The sequence below is a fragment of the Oratosquilla oratoria genome, chromosome 32, assembly GCF_046742065.1.
Source record: "Oratosquilla oratoria isolate Oo_2021 chromosome 32, ASM4674206v1, whole genome shotgun sequence".
NCBI lineage: Eukaryota > Metazoa > Arthropoda > Malacostraca > Stomatopoda > Squillidae > Oratosquilla > Oratosquilla oratoria.
The window spans coordinates 12,532,080-12,546,874 of NC_134808.1; the positions used below are offsets into that span (position 1 = coordinate 12,532,080).

General features: G+C 39.3%; 1 protein-coding gene across 1 annotated transcript in view; it reads right to left on the minus strand.

The window, feature by feature from the left end:
* The window catches only part of LOC143041777 (2-oxoisovalerate dehydrogenase subunit alpha, mitochondrial-like), a 138,563-nt gene that overhangs the window by 89,969 nt on the left and 33,799 nt on the right, over positions 1-14,795 (minus strand). The window contains exon 3 of the mRNA XM_076213827.1: positions 7,001-7,196. Coding sequence (XP_076069942.1) covers positions 7,001-7,196 — 196 coding nt within the window. The remainder of the gene's footprint in view (positions 1-7,000; positions 7,197-14,795) is intronic.

The following is a 14,795-nucleotide window of genomic DNA, read 5'->3' on the forward strand; positions in this document are numbered from 1 at the left end:
CCAAAAAACATCCTCCCCCTTTCCTATAGCTTTCTCACATATCTGTCTTACCACAAAGATCTGATCTACACAAACTCTACCCGTCCTAAATCCACACTGTTCCTCACCAATTACTCCCTCTCTTCCTCTCCTAATTCTCTCAATCAAGATCCTCCCATAAGCCTTCCCAACTACACTTAACAAGCTAATCCCTCTGAAACTACTACATTCACACTTGTCCCCTTTTCCCTTGTAAAGTGGAACTATACAGGGACTTCTCCAGTCCTCTGGCACTCTACCCTCTCTCCAGCAAACATTAAATAACCTCACCAACCAGTCGACCATCACTGTACCTCCTTTTTTTTTAGACATTCTGCATGGCATCCATCCAGACCAGGTGCCTTACCTGCTTTCATCATCTTAACAACTGCCTTCACTTCATCCTTCCTTATTTCTCCTCCATTTTCCTCACTCATCACTCTCATTTTCTTAGCATTTCCCACTGCAGCTATCTTTCCCTCCCTATCCTCCTTCACATTTAGCAACTCCCTAAAATATTCTGCCCATCTTTCCCTTACTGCCTTCTCTTCCATTATCATCTCTCCATCTACACCTTTTACCTTTTCTTCTCTACTTGATTTGCCTCCTCTTCCTCTCTTAATTTCTTTCCAAAACATCTTTTTATTACTTTCAAAATTTTCTGTCATACTCTTACCCCATTTCACATCTGCTCTCCTCTTTGCCTCCTTTACCTTCTGCTTTACTTCTCTTTTCTTTTCTTTCTACCTCTCATATGACTCCCTCGTCCTATTTTGTAACCAATCTGTGAAAGCTCACTTCTCTTCTACAACCTTCTTTGTTTCCTCATCCCACCATTCACTACCCTTCCTTCTATTTCCTCCTGTCCTTCTTGTTCCACACACCATTCTTGCACACTTTGTGACTCCCTCCTTGAACCATCCCCATTCCTCCTCCACACCTAGCTCTACTCTATCCTTCACTCCCTCCCACTCCTCCTTCAGCTTCTTCTTGTACTCCTTCTCCTTTTCCTTTAAAGAGTTTACTCTAAGCACCTCCCTACCTTTTGCCCCTTTCCTCTTTCTCCATCTATCCTCCACTCTCAACTTACCTTCCACCAAAAAATGATCTGATATTCCCCCACCCTCTCCCCTTAGCACATGTACATCCTTAACTCTTCCTATCATAATCCTATTTACCACTACATAATCCATTAACGCTCTATCTACCACCCTTCCATCCACCACCCTCTCCCATGTGTACTTATGCTTGACTTTCTTCCGAAACACTGTATTTGCTATCACCAACTCCCTTTCTAGACACATTTCCACCATCAACTCTCCACTACCATTCTTTCCTGGAACTCCACATTTCCCAACCACTACATCAATTGGACCATTTCCTACCCTAGCATTAAGGTCTCCCAGTATTATTACATTGACATTTCTCCCTAAATTCTCTATGCACTCATTTAATCTATCCAAAAGGTCTCCCTTTCTTCTACACTCTTCTCACTACCAGGCCCATATGCACTTACAAAGACCCACATCTCCTTCTCCAGTTTCACCTTCATCCACATTATCCTTGAGGAAACCTCCTTCCACTCCACTACCCGTTTACCTATCTCTTCACTTACTAGAATAGCCATCCCTTCCCTCCCTCACCCTCTCTTCACTCCTGATAACCTCCCATTTACACTCCCAAACTTACATTCACCCTTCCCTTTCAACTTAGTTTCACTCAAAGCCAACACACCCATCTTTCTTCTCACAAACATACTACCTATCTCTTCCCTTTTACTCTCATCTGTACCACATCCACGCACATTAAAAGACCCAAACCTTAGGGTGCTGGTCGGAAAACTCCCAAGACCCACTTATGCCTTTACTTTTTCTTTTAGGAATGTCCCCTGTGGGACTACAGGGAGAAGGATGCCTAGTCCCAATCCCCATCCCTTTCTTCTCGCCTCTTACGATCCAAGTGGAAATACTTGGTGGCAGTATTCTTTTCCCCCACCACCTACTGTACTTAAAGACCTTTAGACAAATTCAATGGTATGTCTCACTTCTGTAGGTCAAATGGTTTCTGAGATACAATTCCTCAAATTTGGGTCAAAAAGGTCATTTTTGCAAAAAGTGAAGAAAGTTCAAAGTCAAATATCTCAGACTATTGCACCTACAGAGCTCATTCTGACACCATTTTAAAGCTAATAAGATTCTTTACAACTTTTATTAATGCATATATTTCCTTACAAGGTCAAACAAAATAGGTTGACCTTTAATTTGACCTTGAAAAGGTCACTTGATGTATTTTTTTTTTTGTAACTTCTAAAAATTTGTACATAGTATAGCAAATTGTTCATAAAGAATTTTTTTTGAGAAATGTTTATTTTAGGAGCTACAGATTTTTATGTGAGCACAGCTTAGCCAAGAGTGACGATTTTGGTGTTTGACATGTACTGTATACTGTAATTACCATGGGCATAGCCAGCCCTCCAGTTTTTTGGGGGGATACCATTGAGGGGGGAGCAAAGTAGAGTCATGGTGAAGTCCTAAATGAGTGCCTGCAAGACTAAAAGTATGATTTTGAAACTGTAAGAAAAAATATAAAATGCTAAATTTTACACATTCACACAAATAAGAAAATATAAGGAAAGAGTAACAAATATATATATATATATATATATATATATATACATATATATATATACATATATATATATATATATATACACACATATATATATATATACACACTCAAACCTCATTTATCCAGCCTTTACATATCCGGATTTCGGTATATCTGGACGTTTTGAAGCAGCTGGGCAGCTAAATATTATCTTAGTACTACTAAAAAATTAATTGGATGGGTTCTATGACTTTTGTGTGGTTTTGCAAAACGCCTCGCACCCCTGTGTTGACGTGGTGATTTTGTAACGCTTCTCAAGCCAGAACCTTTCTGGGTCCCAGCTAATCAGAGGAAGAGACATGACGTAGTGTTCCAAGTAACGACGACATGACGTCACAATCTTCAGCATTTCACTTCTTATAATAACATATAATTTAAAATTTCATTTGACCCAAGATACATACATACATATATATATATATATATACATATATATATATATACATATATATATATATATATATACATATACAGGTAAACGTCGACTTACGATGGCCGCGACTTACGATTGTTCGACTTTACGATGACAACGACGACGATATGATAATTTAACCCCTTCCATACGGTGCCGCACACGTAGGCGTCATGAGGAGCAAGTGGATTCGCGACGCTGCCATATCGGCGTCTTGATTATATTTATTGTAGTCGCCCCTGTGTTTTTACATTCTCTCAAATGTGCCCTGAATCCCATTCTCTGTGGTTTTCAAAATTCGCGGGTGAAAGAGAGAACGATCGATATAAGCGGTGACTATATTTTATGATGCGATATTATTACGTCACGTCGTACGGCTGGCATTGGCTGCTGCCCGCGAGATTTAAGTTCCGTACTGAAAATACATATTATAGTGTTTGAATATGGTAAAAAGGATAAAAATAATTAAATAAACTACTGTACATGTTTAATAGGCTATATTCAGTATCTCTGGTGGTTAATATACAGGTAGGCTAGGTACAGTGACCACGGAACAGAGTGGGGATCGACTTACGATGAGATCGTCTTACGATGGCTCTATCGAAACCTAATGCCATCGTAAGTCGACGTTTACCTGTATATATATATATATATACTTATGAAATTTTCATATTCAGTATTTAAAAGTATAGCCAACTCCTGAATTGGCATCTATGATGCGTACTTTTCCAAGCAACGACATGACGTCACAATCTTCTGCATTTCACTTCTTATAACTAATCAAGTCACTGCCTTCGTCTACTGAATAGAGGTAAGAGCTCTATTTATACTATATCATAAAGTTTATATCTATAAACGTTGCTACTCGCTCAAGTCCCATGGAACTCCCTGCATGATAATGATAATGAGTGGGATTGGGATTGGGAGTGGAAATTAATTGGATGGGTTCTCTGACTTTTGGGTGGTTTTGCAAAACGCCTCGCGCCCCTGTTGTTTTGTAACGCTTCTCAAGCCAGAGCCAGTAAGCCTTTTTCGTTTTAACACACACCCTTTCATTACTTTTCCAAAATGTCTGAGGAAGTTTCTTCTAGGATGAAACGTTATCGACACTTCTGGAAATGGGTGACGTGCTCAAAAAAGATACAAAAGAAAGATGCCAAAAACAACTCTAAGCTTCTTGGACAGCTTCGAGCAGAACACGTAAAGACCCGGAAAGGTTCCAGCGTGTTCTGCTCGAAGCTGTCCAAGAAGCTTAGAGTTGTTTTTGGCGTCTTTCTTTTGTATCTTTTTTGAGCACGTCACCCATTTCCAGAAGTGTCGATAACGTTTCATCCTAGAAGAAACTTCCTCAGACATTTTGGAAAAGTAATGAAAGGGTGTGTGTTAAAACGAAAAAGGCTTACTGGCTCTGGCTTGAGAAGCGTTACAAAACAACAGGGGCGCGAGGCGTTTTGCAAAACCACCCAAAAGTCAGAGAACCCATCCAATTAATTTCCACTCCCAATCCCAATCCCACTCATTATCATTATCATGCAGGGAGTTCCATGGGACTTGAGCGAGTAGCAACGTTTATAGATATAAACTTTATGATATAGTATAAATAGAGCTCTTACCTCTATTCAGTCTCTTCCCAACATATTTCTTTCAAAATAAAATCACCCATAATTACCAGATTTCATTTTTCCTTTAGTATTTCATTTAGTGTTTTTCTTGTGTCTTCCAGCATTTTGGAGTGTTCATTTTCATTCCATGCATGAGTCTTAGGTGGGACATAAATCACTGCATAATTTCTATTTTTCATATCTCTATCCTCAACTCGTATCATAATCAATTCCACATTGTTCTCTACTGTAATTTTTGTCACATTTAGTCCTTTCTTGGTAAGTGACATCACTCCTCCACTCTTTGTTTCTCTATTCCTGTACCAACAATTATATAATCCTTGTCCTACACTATTTGGAAGTAATGATCCTTTCAATTTTGTCCCCACAATCCCCATTATATCTGGTTTTTCTTGTTCTAGATAGTTATTCAATTCATCGATTCCTGATATCAATCTGTCTATGTTGGTATATGTTATCTTCAACTTTTTCCTTTTCTTCTTTCTCCTGCATTTCCTTTTCCTTTATATACCATTTCCTCAGTCTCGAGTCCATCACTCTCCAAAAAAACCTCCTTTCTTTTTCTGTTCTTTTCTCATTCTTTTCCTTAGCTTCCTTTTTAAGTGTTTTTTCCTTTTCTTTTTCCTCATCACTCAGTTCCTTTTTTATCCCTACATTTTTATAGTTTTTACTTTTTGCTAGTTTTCCTACGTTTGTTAATATTTCTTCTGCTATTCTCTGTGAATTAAGTTTTACTTTAAGAGGTCTATTCTTCTCTTCAGAATATTTGCCCATCCTATAGATATCTTCCATTGCCTTATCATGACCTTGGCCCTCCTCCTGTATTTCTTTTAGTATTTCTGTCACTATATTATTCTCCTTTTTTTCCCTTTGGAACCTTATTAGACCATGTTTTTCTTTGATACAATAGATTACAATACATTTTTTTTTTTGTCTATTGTGTCTCTTACCCAATCTCTTTTTTCTTTTATTACTTCTATTACTGTGTCCTTTGTACTTTCATTCATTTGTTCATCGACTATTTCGTTAAATAGTATTTTCTGGTTTTCTTTGCCTTCATTCATTTGGTTTTTGATTTCCATCATGTTTGATTTTTTTTATATTTCCTCCAACTTTGCCTGCCTCTATTAATATTTTTTCATTAACTTCCCTCAACAAAGTTTCATTTTTAAATGTGTCTTCATTTTTCATATTTTCATTATCATTTTTTAACTTTAGCCAGTTCCTTTTTCATTTCTTCCAATTCCCTAACTAATAGTGCAATTTCCTTCCTCAATTCACTCACTTCTTTGTATAATTGGTTATATTCCCTTTTCCATTCAACAATATCCCTTTTCATTTCAAATATTTCTTGGCTTATTAGTATGTTTTTGAGGTCGAAACCTCTTCTGTTATGAATCCATGAAATTATTTGTCTTCATATCTGGGGCTTTCTATGTTACATATTTTCTAACTACTCCCAAAGGCATTTCGTACTTACTCATGTCCAATCTTCTTTTTGTTGTCCCTGTGTATGTTGGTTTATCATCCATATCCCTTCTTTTTTCTATTCTTGTTGAACTTCAATCACTTTACTACATCACAGTACCACTCGTCATAGCCTCCCTCCAATCTGTTTACAACTAGGTAAATCACCAAATTTTCGGTTTGAGATGAGGTGTCTGAGAAGTATGATAGGGGTTACTAGGCTGGATAGAGTGAGAAATGAGGAGGTGAGGAGGAGAATGGAAGTGGAAAGGGTGTTGGGCGATAGGGTGGATGAAAGAGTATTGGGATGGTTTGGACACATGGAAAGAATGAGTGAAGAAAGACTAGTAAAATAGGTGTGGAAGGCAGATGTGGAAGGAGTGAACATGAGGGGTCAACCTAGGATGAGATGGATGGATGGAGTAAAAGGGGCTTTGGGAAAGAGGGGAATGTCTGTTGAGGAAGGACAGGAGAGGACAGAAGACAGGGGTGAATGGAGAATGGTTGTATATGGATGACTATGATGCATGGAAGGGTGTGGTTGGGGGATGGGGGGAGTATATGAATAATATTTTGATGCAACCCGAAGGGATTTCTCCCCATCTCTTTTTCTGCATGAGACAGAGAGGGCAGGTTGCCAATTAAATGAAGCAGACTTGCTACATTGCTTCTGACCCAGGGCAGTGAGTGTGGGGTGGTGAGTGGGTGTGGAGCATGTGGGGATGAAATGGGTGGGAGTGGATTATGCCTTTGACTACCTCCCTTGTTAGGGGGAAAAACTCATTGGTGTATGTATAAACAGTTAGGTAAATACCTGCTTCTCTGTACTGGCCATAAACAACATCATCAGGATTAAGAGCAGCAGCAGAACCTATATGTGTTCCTTCTTCTCCATAGTTAGTCATGTAGAAGGATATGCGACCCTGTCGCTGGGATTCATACATGATGCGATCCATTGTGTTGAGCAATGTCATCCGATGGTACATCTTAACAACTGTGTTTTCATCCAACTGTTGGGTGAAACATTCAGCATTAAATTCTAAAACAATAATCCCCCCACTGTGAGAGGATTTCATTCAGATATTGTACATAACATAATTTTCAAAATTTTTGTTCAGTTTTAATCATTATAAATCTACTGGACATTTACACTGATAAACTAGGTTCACTAATGTAATGCCATCAATAAAGTCATTGCCTCTGGTTTCTTTTGTAGGAGCCCCCCAGTTTTCAGGTAGCCAACAACATCCATCAGACAGGCAATACTTTTATATACCATATTTGTCTTATTCCACTGTGTAGAATGAATGATAGGTCTATAGGAAAAAATATATATATAACGAGCAATGACAAAGATGAAAGCTATTTTTGACAGTGGTTTCATAGTATTTGGCAAAAGGAGTAGTTACGGTGAAATGGTTACCAAGACTGTCACATGCCTGAGAGCACTTGTTGATCTATAGTTCCACAATACAATAGAAAGGAAAACATGAATGTACCAGTTACTTAAGGATTATACAGGGAATTATCTGTTATGTAGTTATAGAGAAATGAGTCTGGAAGTGGAATTGCTAAGGTATATGGGAGGGCATTTCAACCAATCAATCCCTGCCCCTGGTCTCTCTTGCAGAAGACCTGCAGCCTTCAGCTAACATGCTACAGCCTCTAGGCTACTCTACAAGTCATTCAGGGAAGATATATTGTGTTATCTGAGGCATATAATCATGGGTCATCACAGTATGAGAGGTTCTGTGTTCTCTGTATAGTGATTGTATCTGGGGTAGTTTGAATCTGTGGCCAGGCCTATTTTGTGTTAGTAATGTTTCAGTGCTGGATGGTGTCCTGAGTGCAAGTGTGCTAATGTGGTTCTTACCAGATTTTTTTTTTTTTTTTTTTTTTTTTTTTTTTGGGGGGGGGGGGGGGGGCTTATGTCTGGTGGTTGTTGGTGAAGTAGTGAGTCTTGTGGTCAGTCTTGAAGGGCTGGTTTATTGATCAAAATGTGTTTTGGTGTGGAAATTTTGTGTAGTATAGGTGATAGGTTATTATAAATGTTCAAGTAGTATACTGCTTTATTTGTCCTCATTCTGCTGGTAGTGCTTGTGAGATTAAGAACATAAGAATGAAGGAGACTGCAAGAGACCATAAGGGCTACACTAGGCAGTTCCATGTCTATTACCACCTGTCATCCCTATCCATAAGGTTCTCTGCTTCTTAAAACAACCAATAGTTTCAGCGCTTACTACATGGTTACAAAGTCTATTCCATTCACTGACCACCCTATTAGTAAACCAATTCTTTCCTATATCCTTCTTAAATCTAAATCTGCCCAATCTAAATCAATTACTGCAAAGTCCTGCCCTGATGTCTTTATAATGACCTTGTTTGCATCACCCTTGTTAAAACTTTTGATCCACTTGAACACCTCTTCTTAAATCACCCTGCACTCTGCATCTTTCTGAGAGGAGTGTGTAAGTTAATGTGTCTAAGTCTCTCTTCGTAAGATAAATTTCTCAGCCCATGTATCATTTTGGTCATTCTCCTCTGTACTGATCCTAGTGAATCGATGTCCATTCTATAAGACGGGAGACCAAAACTGTACTGCATAGTCAAGGATAGGTCTAACGCTAGATATATTTTGATAATTACCTCTGCACTTCTATTCATAACCATCCTAGCAATAAAACCTAGCGCTCCATTAGCTTTATTCCTGGCACTAATGCACTGTTTTCTGGGTTTAAGGTCAGGACTCACTAGAACTCCCAAGTCTCTCTCACACTAAGTTTTCTCTAAAAATGTGTTATCTAAGCTATATCTATTTTTGAGGTTGTGTAGCCCTACATTTAACATGCAGCACTTTGAGATAATGAAGTCCATTTGCCATTTCACCAACCATGTGAACAATTTGTCAAGATCGTCCTGCAGAATCTCAGCGTAGTCTCCTGACTTAATTAGGCATCTGGGGTATTGGTTACACATTATGACAAAGTAGCATACAGCTGATACTTTAGGGTCTATATGAGGCACCCCTATGGACCAGAGCCACATATCAATTTGTTTGTGAAGGAAATCTCTGTTCATAGACAAATGACGATACTTTTATTATACTGCAACTGTCCCTTCGTTATGCTGTCCCCCCACCACATGTTACTATCCTGTACCATTTCTCTAAGTATTAATTTCCTCTTTTTTGCCTACCCTGAGGTGAGGGAAAAGAATGCTGCCACCAAATCTTTACACCTGAGCCGTACGAGGTGACAAAAATGGGACAGGGATAGGACTAGGAATCCTCCTACCTGTAACCCCAAAGGGGACATTCCTAGAACAAGTAAAGGTATAAGAGGGTCTAGGAGTTTTCCAACCAGTACCCTAAGGTTTGGGTCTTTTAATGTGCATGGGTGTGGTACAGATGAGAGTAAAAGGGAAGAGATAAGGAGTATGTTTGTGAGAAGAAAGATGGATGTGTTGGCAATGAATGAAACTAAGTTGAAAAGAATGGGTGAGTGTGAGTTTGGAAGTGAAGCTGGGAGGTTCTTAGGAGTGAAGAGAGGACGATGGAGAGAAGGGGTGGCTATGCTAGTAAGCGATGAGATAGGTAAATGTGTAGTGGAGTGGAAGGAGGTTTCTTCAAGGTTAATGTGGATGAAGGTGAAGTTGAGGAGTTGTGGATTTTTTGTAAGTGCATATGGGCCTGGTGGTAAGAAGAGTGTAGAAGCAAGGGAGGCTTTTTGGATGGATTTAAATGAGTGCACAGAGGGATTAGGGAGAAGTGTCAATGTAGTGGTACCACGAGACCTTAACCCCTTCCATACGGTGTCGCACACGTAGGTGTCATGAGGAGCAAGTGGATTCGCGACGCTGCCATATCGGCGTCTTGATTATATTTATTGTAGTCGCCCCTGTGTTTTTACATTCTCTCAAATGTGCCCTGAATCCCATTCTCTGTGGTTTTCAAAATTTGCGGGTGAAAGAGAGAACAATCGATATATGCGGTGACTATATTTTATGATGCGAGTATTGTTACAACACGTCGTACGGCTGGCATTGGCTGCTGCCCACGAGATTTAAGTCCCGTACTGAAGTGGTTAATGCTAGGGTAGGAAATGAACCAACAGATGGAGTGATTGGGAAGTGTGGAGTTCCAGGAAAAAGTTGTAGTGGAGAGTTGATGGTGATGTGTCTAGAAAAGAGAGTTGATGATAGCAAATACAGTGTTTTGGAAAAAAGTCAAGCATAAGTACACATGGAGAGGGAGGTGGATGGAAGGGTGGTAGATAGAGCACTAATGGACTATATAGTGGTAATCAAGAGTATAGTAGGAAGAGTTAAGGATGTACATGCTCTAAGGGGAGAGAGTGGGGGAATATCAGATAATTTTTTGGTGGAAGGTAAGTTGAGAGTGGAGGATAATGGTTGATTGATTTATGGAGTTTTTGGCTCGAAGGCCAAGCGCCGGAGCCAGTAGGCCATTCAGCGCATATTTATCTTTTAGTTTAAAAAATAAAATAAAAATAAAATTCAAGTAAAACAATTAAAACAATAGACATTCACGAACACACTTCAACAACACACACTCACAAGCATTCACACACACAATTTTAAATTTCAAAAATAAATTTATGTCTTTTAAAAACTTTAAAACGTTCTTCACACAAGCTTTCTCCCCTAAAATTTCTTTAAAAGATAAATCTGTTAAGAAATTTGCCCTGCGCTTATTAGAGAATGCAGGGCACTGAACTAAAATGTGTCTTATTGTCAAAACTACTTGGCAAGGTGGGACACTGGGGGGCCAGCCTTTCTGCCCCACTTGCCATTAAAAATTTATGTGTAATGTAGGAATGACCAATTCTCAGTCTTGTCAAGACAATGCTTGACCTTCTGTCCAAAGGAGGACACTTCCAAGGGTTCACTAAGGGATGAATTTCTTTTAATTTATAACTGCCGTTCAGCCTTGTCCATTGCTCTTGCCACTTCTTCATTGTATAACAATGGATCACTTGTTTCAAGTCCGTATGTGGGACTTTTCGGTCTGCTATATGGCTGAGCCTAGTGGCGGCTTTGGCTGCAGCATCGGCCTTTTCATTTCCAGTGACACCCACATGGGACGGCACCCAGCAAAAGTTTACTTTTATCTTCTTTCTGTTGTTTATGAGAATCAGCCATTCCTGTATTTCTTGCACTAAAAAATGATGAGGCGACAAATTATTTACACAGGATAGAACGCTCATGGAATCTGTAAAAATAACAACGTTCCTACCACATGGAACAGAATTAAAAACAAACTTCAGGGCGTTGCTGACTGCCAGCAGTTCAGCAGTAAAAACAGAGCTAAAATCAGGCAACTTTCTCTTTAAAACTGTGCTATCAGTTACAACAGCACAACAAACACCGTCTTGGGATTTTGATCCATCTGTATAAATAAAAATTGCATCAGCATGTACTGATAAATGTTCTAAAAATTCATTTTTTAGCTCTACAGCAGTTCTGTTTTTCTTCTTTTTAAGAGGACATATTTCAGTGGGGCATCGGTTCCATGGAGGGAATTTGGGAGGCATGATCTCAGCAATTGTCTTAGGAACAAGTCCTACCTTCTCTGTCCCAACTTCACATCTCACTTCTAAAGGTTTCGGCACAGTACTTTTCCTTGGAGCTCTGTCTACCGGCTGCTTTACAAATTTGAAGTTTGGATGTCAAGACCCGAGATATATATCTAAGGCTTAATTCCTCCCTGCGAATATACAGGGGAGGAATTCCTGCGTCCACATACAAACTGTCCACTGGAGATGTTCTATAGGCTCCCGAACAGATCCGTAAAGCCATATTGTGGACTATATCAAGCTTCTTCAGTGAACTTTTACATGCCGATCCATAAATTTGACATCCGTAATCCATTTTGCTAAGGCACAATGTTTGGTAAAGCCTTATTAAAGTTACACGATCTGCTCCCCAGTTGAAACGAGACACTACTTTTAGTATATTAAGTCACTGTTTGACAGTGTATACAACCTCGTTTATGTGATTTGTGAATGTCAACCTTTTATCCAAAACCAGACCCAAGTATTTTACTTCATCTTCATACGGTAATATGACACCCTCTAAGAATAGTGTAGGTATTTCTTCCTTGCGTCTTAGTCTGGAAAACCTTATGGCTTTGGTTTTTTCAGCAGAGAATCTGAAGCCCCTGCAATTAGCCCATGTTGTTGCTAAGTTAATAACCTCTTGAATCTTTTGGCCCGTTTCTAATGTTGTCGATTTGCTGCACACAATAGCGAAGTCATCAGCATAAGCCAATCCATGAACTCCTGTGGGAACTTGTTCTAATAAACTATTAAGGCTATGCTGAACAGTGTAGGACTCAGAACACTTCCTTGGGGAATCCCTTCCTCTTGAAGATATGCACAAGAGAAAGAAGAGCCCACTCGGACTTTTAGATAACGGTCAGATAAGAAGTCCTTTAAACAATTGAGCATATTACCCCCGATACCCCACTCTGCAACTTGCTTCAGAATGCCTCCCTGCCAGGTAGTATCGTAGGCATTTTTCAAGTCAAAAAACACACCAATGCTAGAGTTCTCAATTGCGAAGGCATTCTCAATCTCACGAGTGATAAAAAGTAAGGGGTCCAGAGTGCACTTATTTCTTCTAAATCCAAACTGTCTGTTAGATAGCAGATTTTTAGATTCCAAAAACCAAATTAAACGCGTATTAACCATTCTTTCATAGATCTTACATATGCAGCTAGTGAGAGCAATAGGTCTGTAACTTTGTGGGTCATGAGGGTCTTTTCTTGCCTTTAAGATTCCTATGATGATTGAAGTCTTCCAAGATTTAGGAGAAGATCCACAAGACCAAAATTTGTTCAGCACATTTAAAAGGAATTTCTTCGACAATATGGATAAGTGACCAACCATGGAATAAAGAATGTCATCCTCTCCAGGAGAGGTTGGGGAGGATAGAGATAAAGCATGATCCATTTCATCCAAGGTGAAGAGAAGATTATATGCCTCCGAGTTCGTATTGGTAGGAGGAATAATCGTGGTCTTGGCTCTAATTCTTCTGAAATCATCTGAATAATGTAGTGGGCTTGAAATATCAGCATAATGTCTTCCAAAAGCCTCTGCTACTTCTCTTGTATCTGATATAAAACAGTCATTTATCTTCAGAATGGGTAAGGGAGATGGAGTAAACTTTCCTTGTAATTTTCGAATCCTATTCCATACTAAGGTAGGGGAATAGTCATATTTCAATTCGCTAATATATTTAATGAAGGATTCCCTCCTTGCTTTTTTGAAGGTTTTCTTCTGCTTTGCTTGAGCTCTTCTGTACGTTATCTTATTGACTAAACAAGAGTATCTCCGATATCTCTTATAGCAAGTTCTTGTAATCTTTCTGCTTATAACACATTCATCGCTCCACCAGGGGACTACTGGGCGTTGAGGTTTACCAGCTGTCCTAGGAATGGAAGAGAAAGCACCAGAGTATCATGTCTACCAGGTAGTCATATGCATCACAGTTACTACCAAAATCACTAGTCTTATAATTAATCTCTGTGGATCTCCTAAATAATTCCCAATTAGCCTCTCCTGTCTTCCATTTAGGTAAGCAACAGGAGGGAGTGTTCTATAAATATTTGATATGGATAGGCCAGTGGTCGCTACCATGTAATTCTTCATCTATTGACCAACTGTAGTCTAATCTTAAGGATGATGAACAAATAGTTAGGTCTATAGCAGCACTTGAGTTCTGAAAGACATCAAACCTAATTTTGGAACAGTCATTCATCAAAATGACATCGATACTATCAATAAATTCTTCAATTATATTGCCCCAGGGGTCACACCTTGATTCACCCCATAGAGGATGCTTGGCGTTAAAGTCACCCATTAGAATAAAAGGCTCAGGGAGCTGGTCAACCAAAGATTGTAGGTCATTTAACTCAAACTGACAGGGGTGCTTATATATGTCTACGAGTCCTTCCAGTTCAGGTTCCAAATATAAAGAACATAAAGTGATCCATTTAGTGGTAAAGATTTGTACTGCACAAGCCTGCAACACCGAATGTAGCTGGACACTTCTGTGGTTTACACATTTCTTAACAATGATACCAGTACCTCCATGGGCACGGCCCCCAATCATAGGAGGAGATCTGTAAAATTTATAATTAAGTCCAACATTAGGGGATAAATTGCCAAGCATAGTTTCTTGCAGACAAAAAACAGACACATCATGTTCTTTAAAGAGAATTCCAACCTGCTCTCGATGAGAATTAAAACCTTGAATATTCCATTGAATTATGGACATTATACTGTTTTCTTTTTCTTTTTGGGGTCTACTGGTCTGGTAAGAGAAGTCTGGGAGAGAGAGGGTTTACAAGGTGGGTTCTTTTCTAATTTCTTTGCTTTCGCGGGTGGCATCCTCCTCTCTGACGATGGTCCGACCGACGATGTAGAGTCCGGGTTATTAGTTTCTTTCTTAGATTGTTTATCGCGATTTGGGGAAGAGGATGGAGATGAGGGTGGACTGTGGAGTCTTTTACTGCGCACAGCTTCACACTCCATAGCTTCGCTTCTGTGTGCCTCGACTGAGTGAGGCACAACAGTCCGTGATCCCTT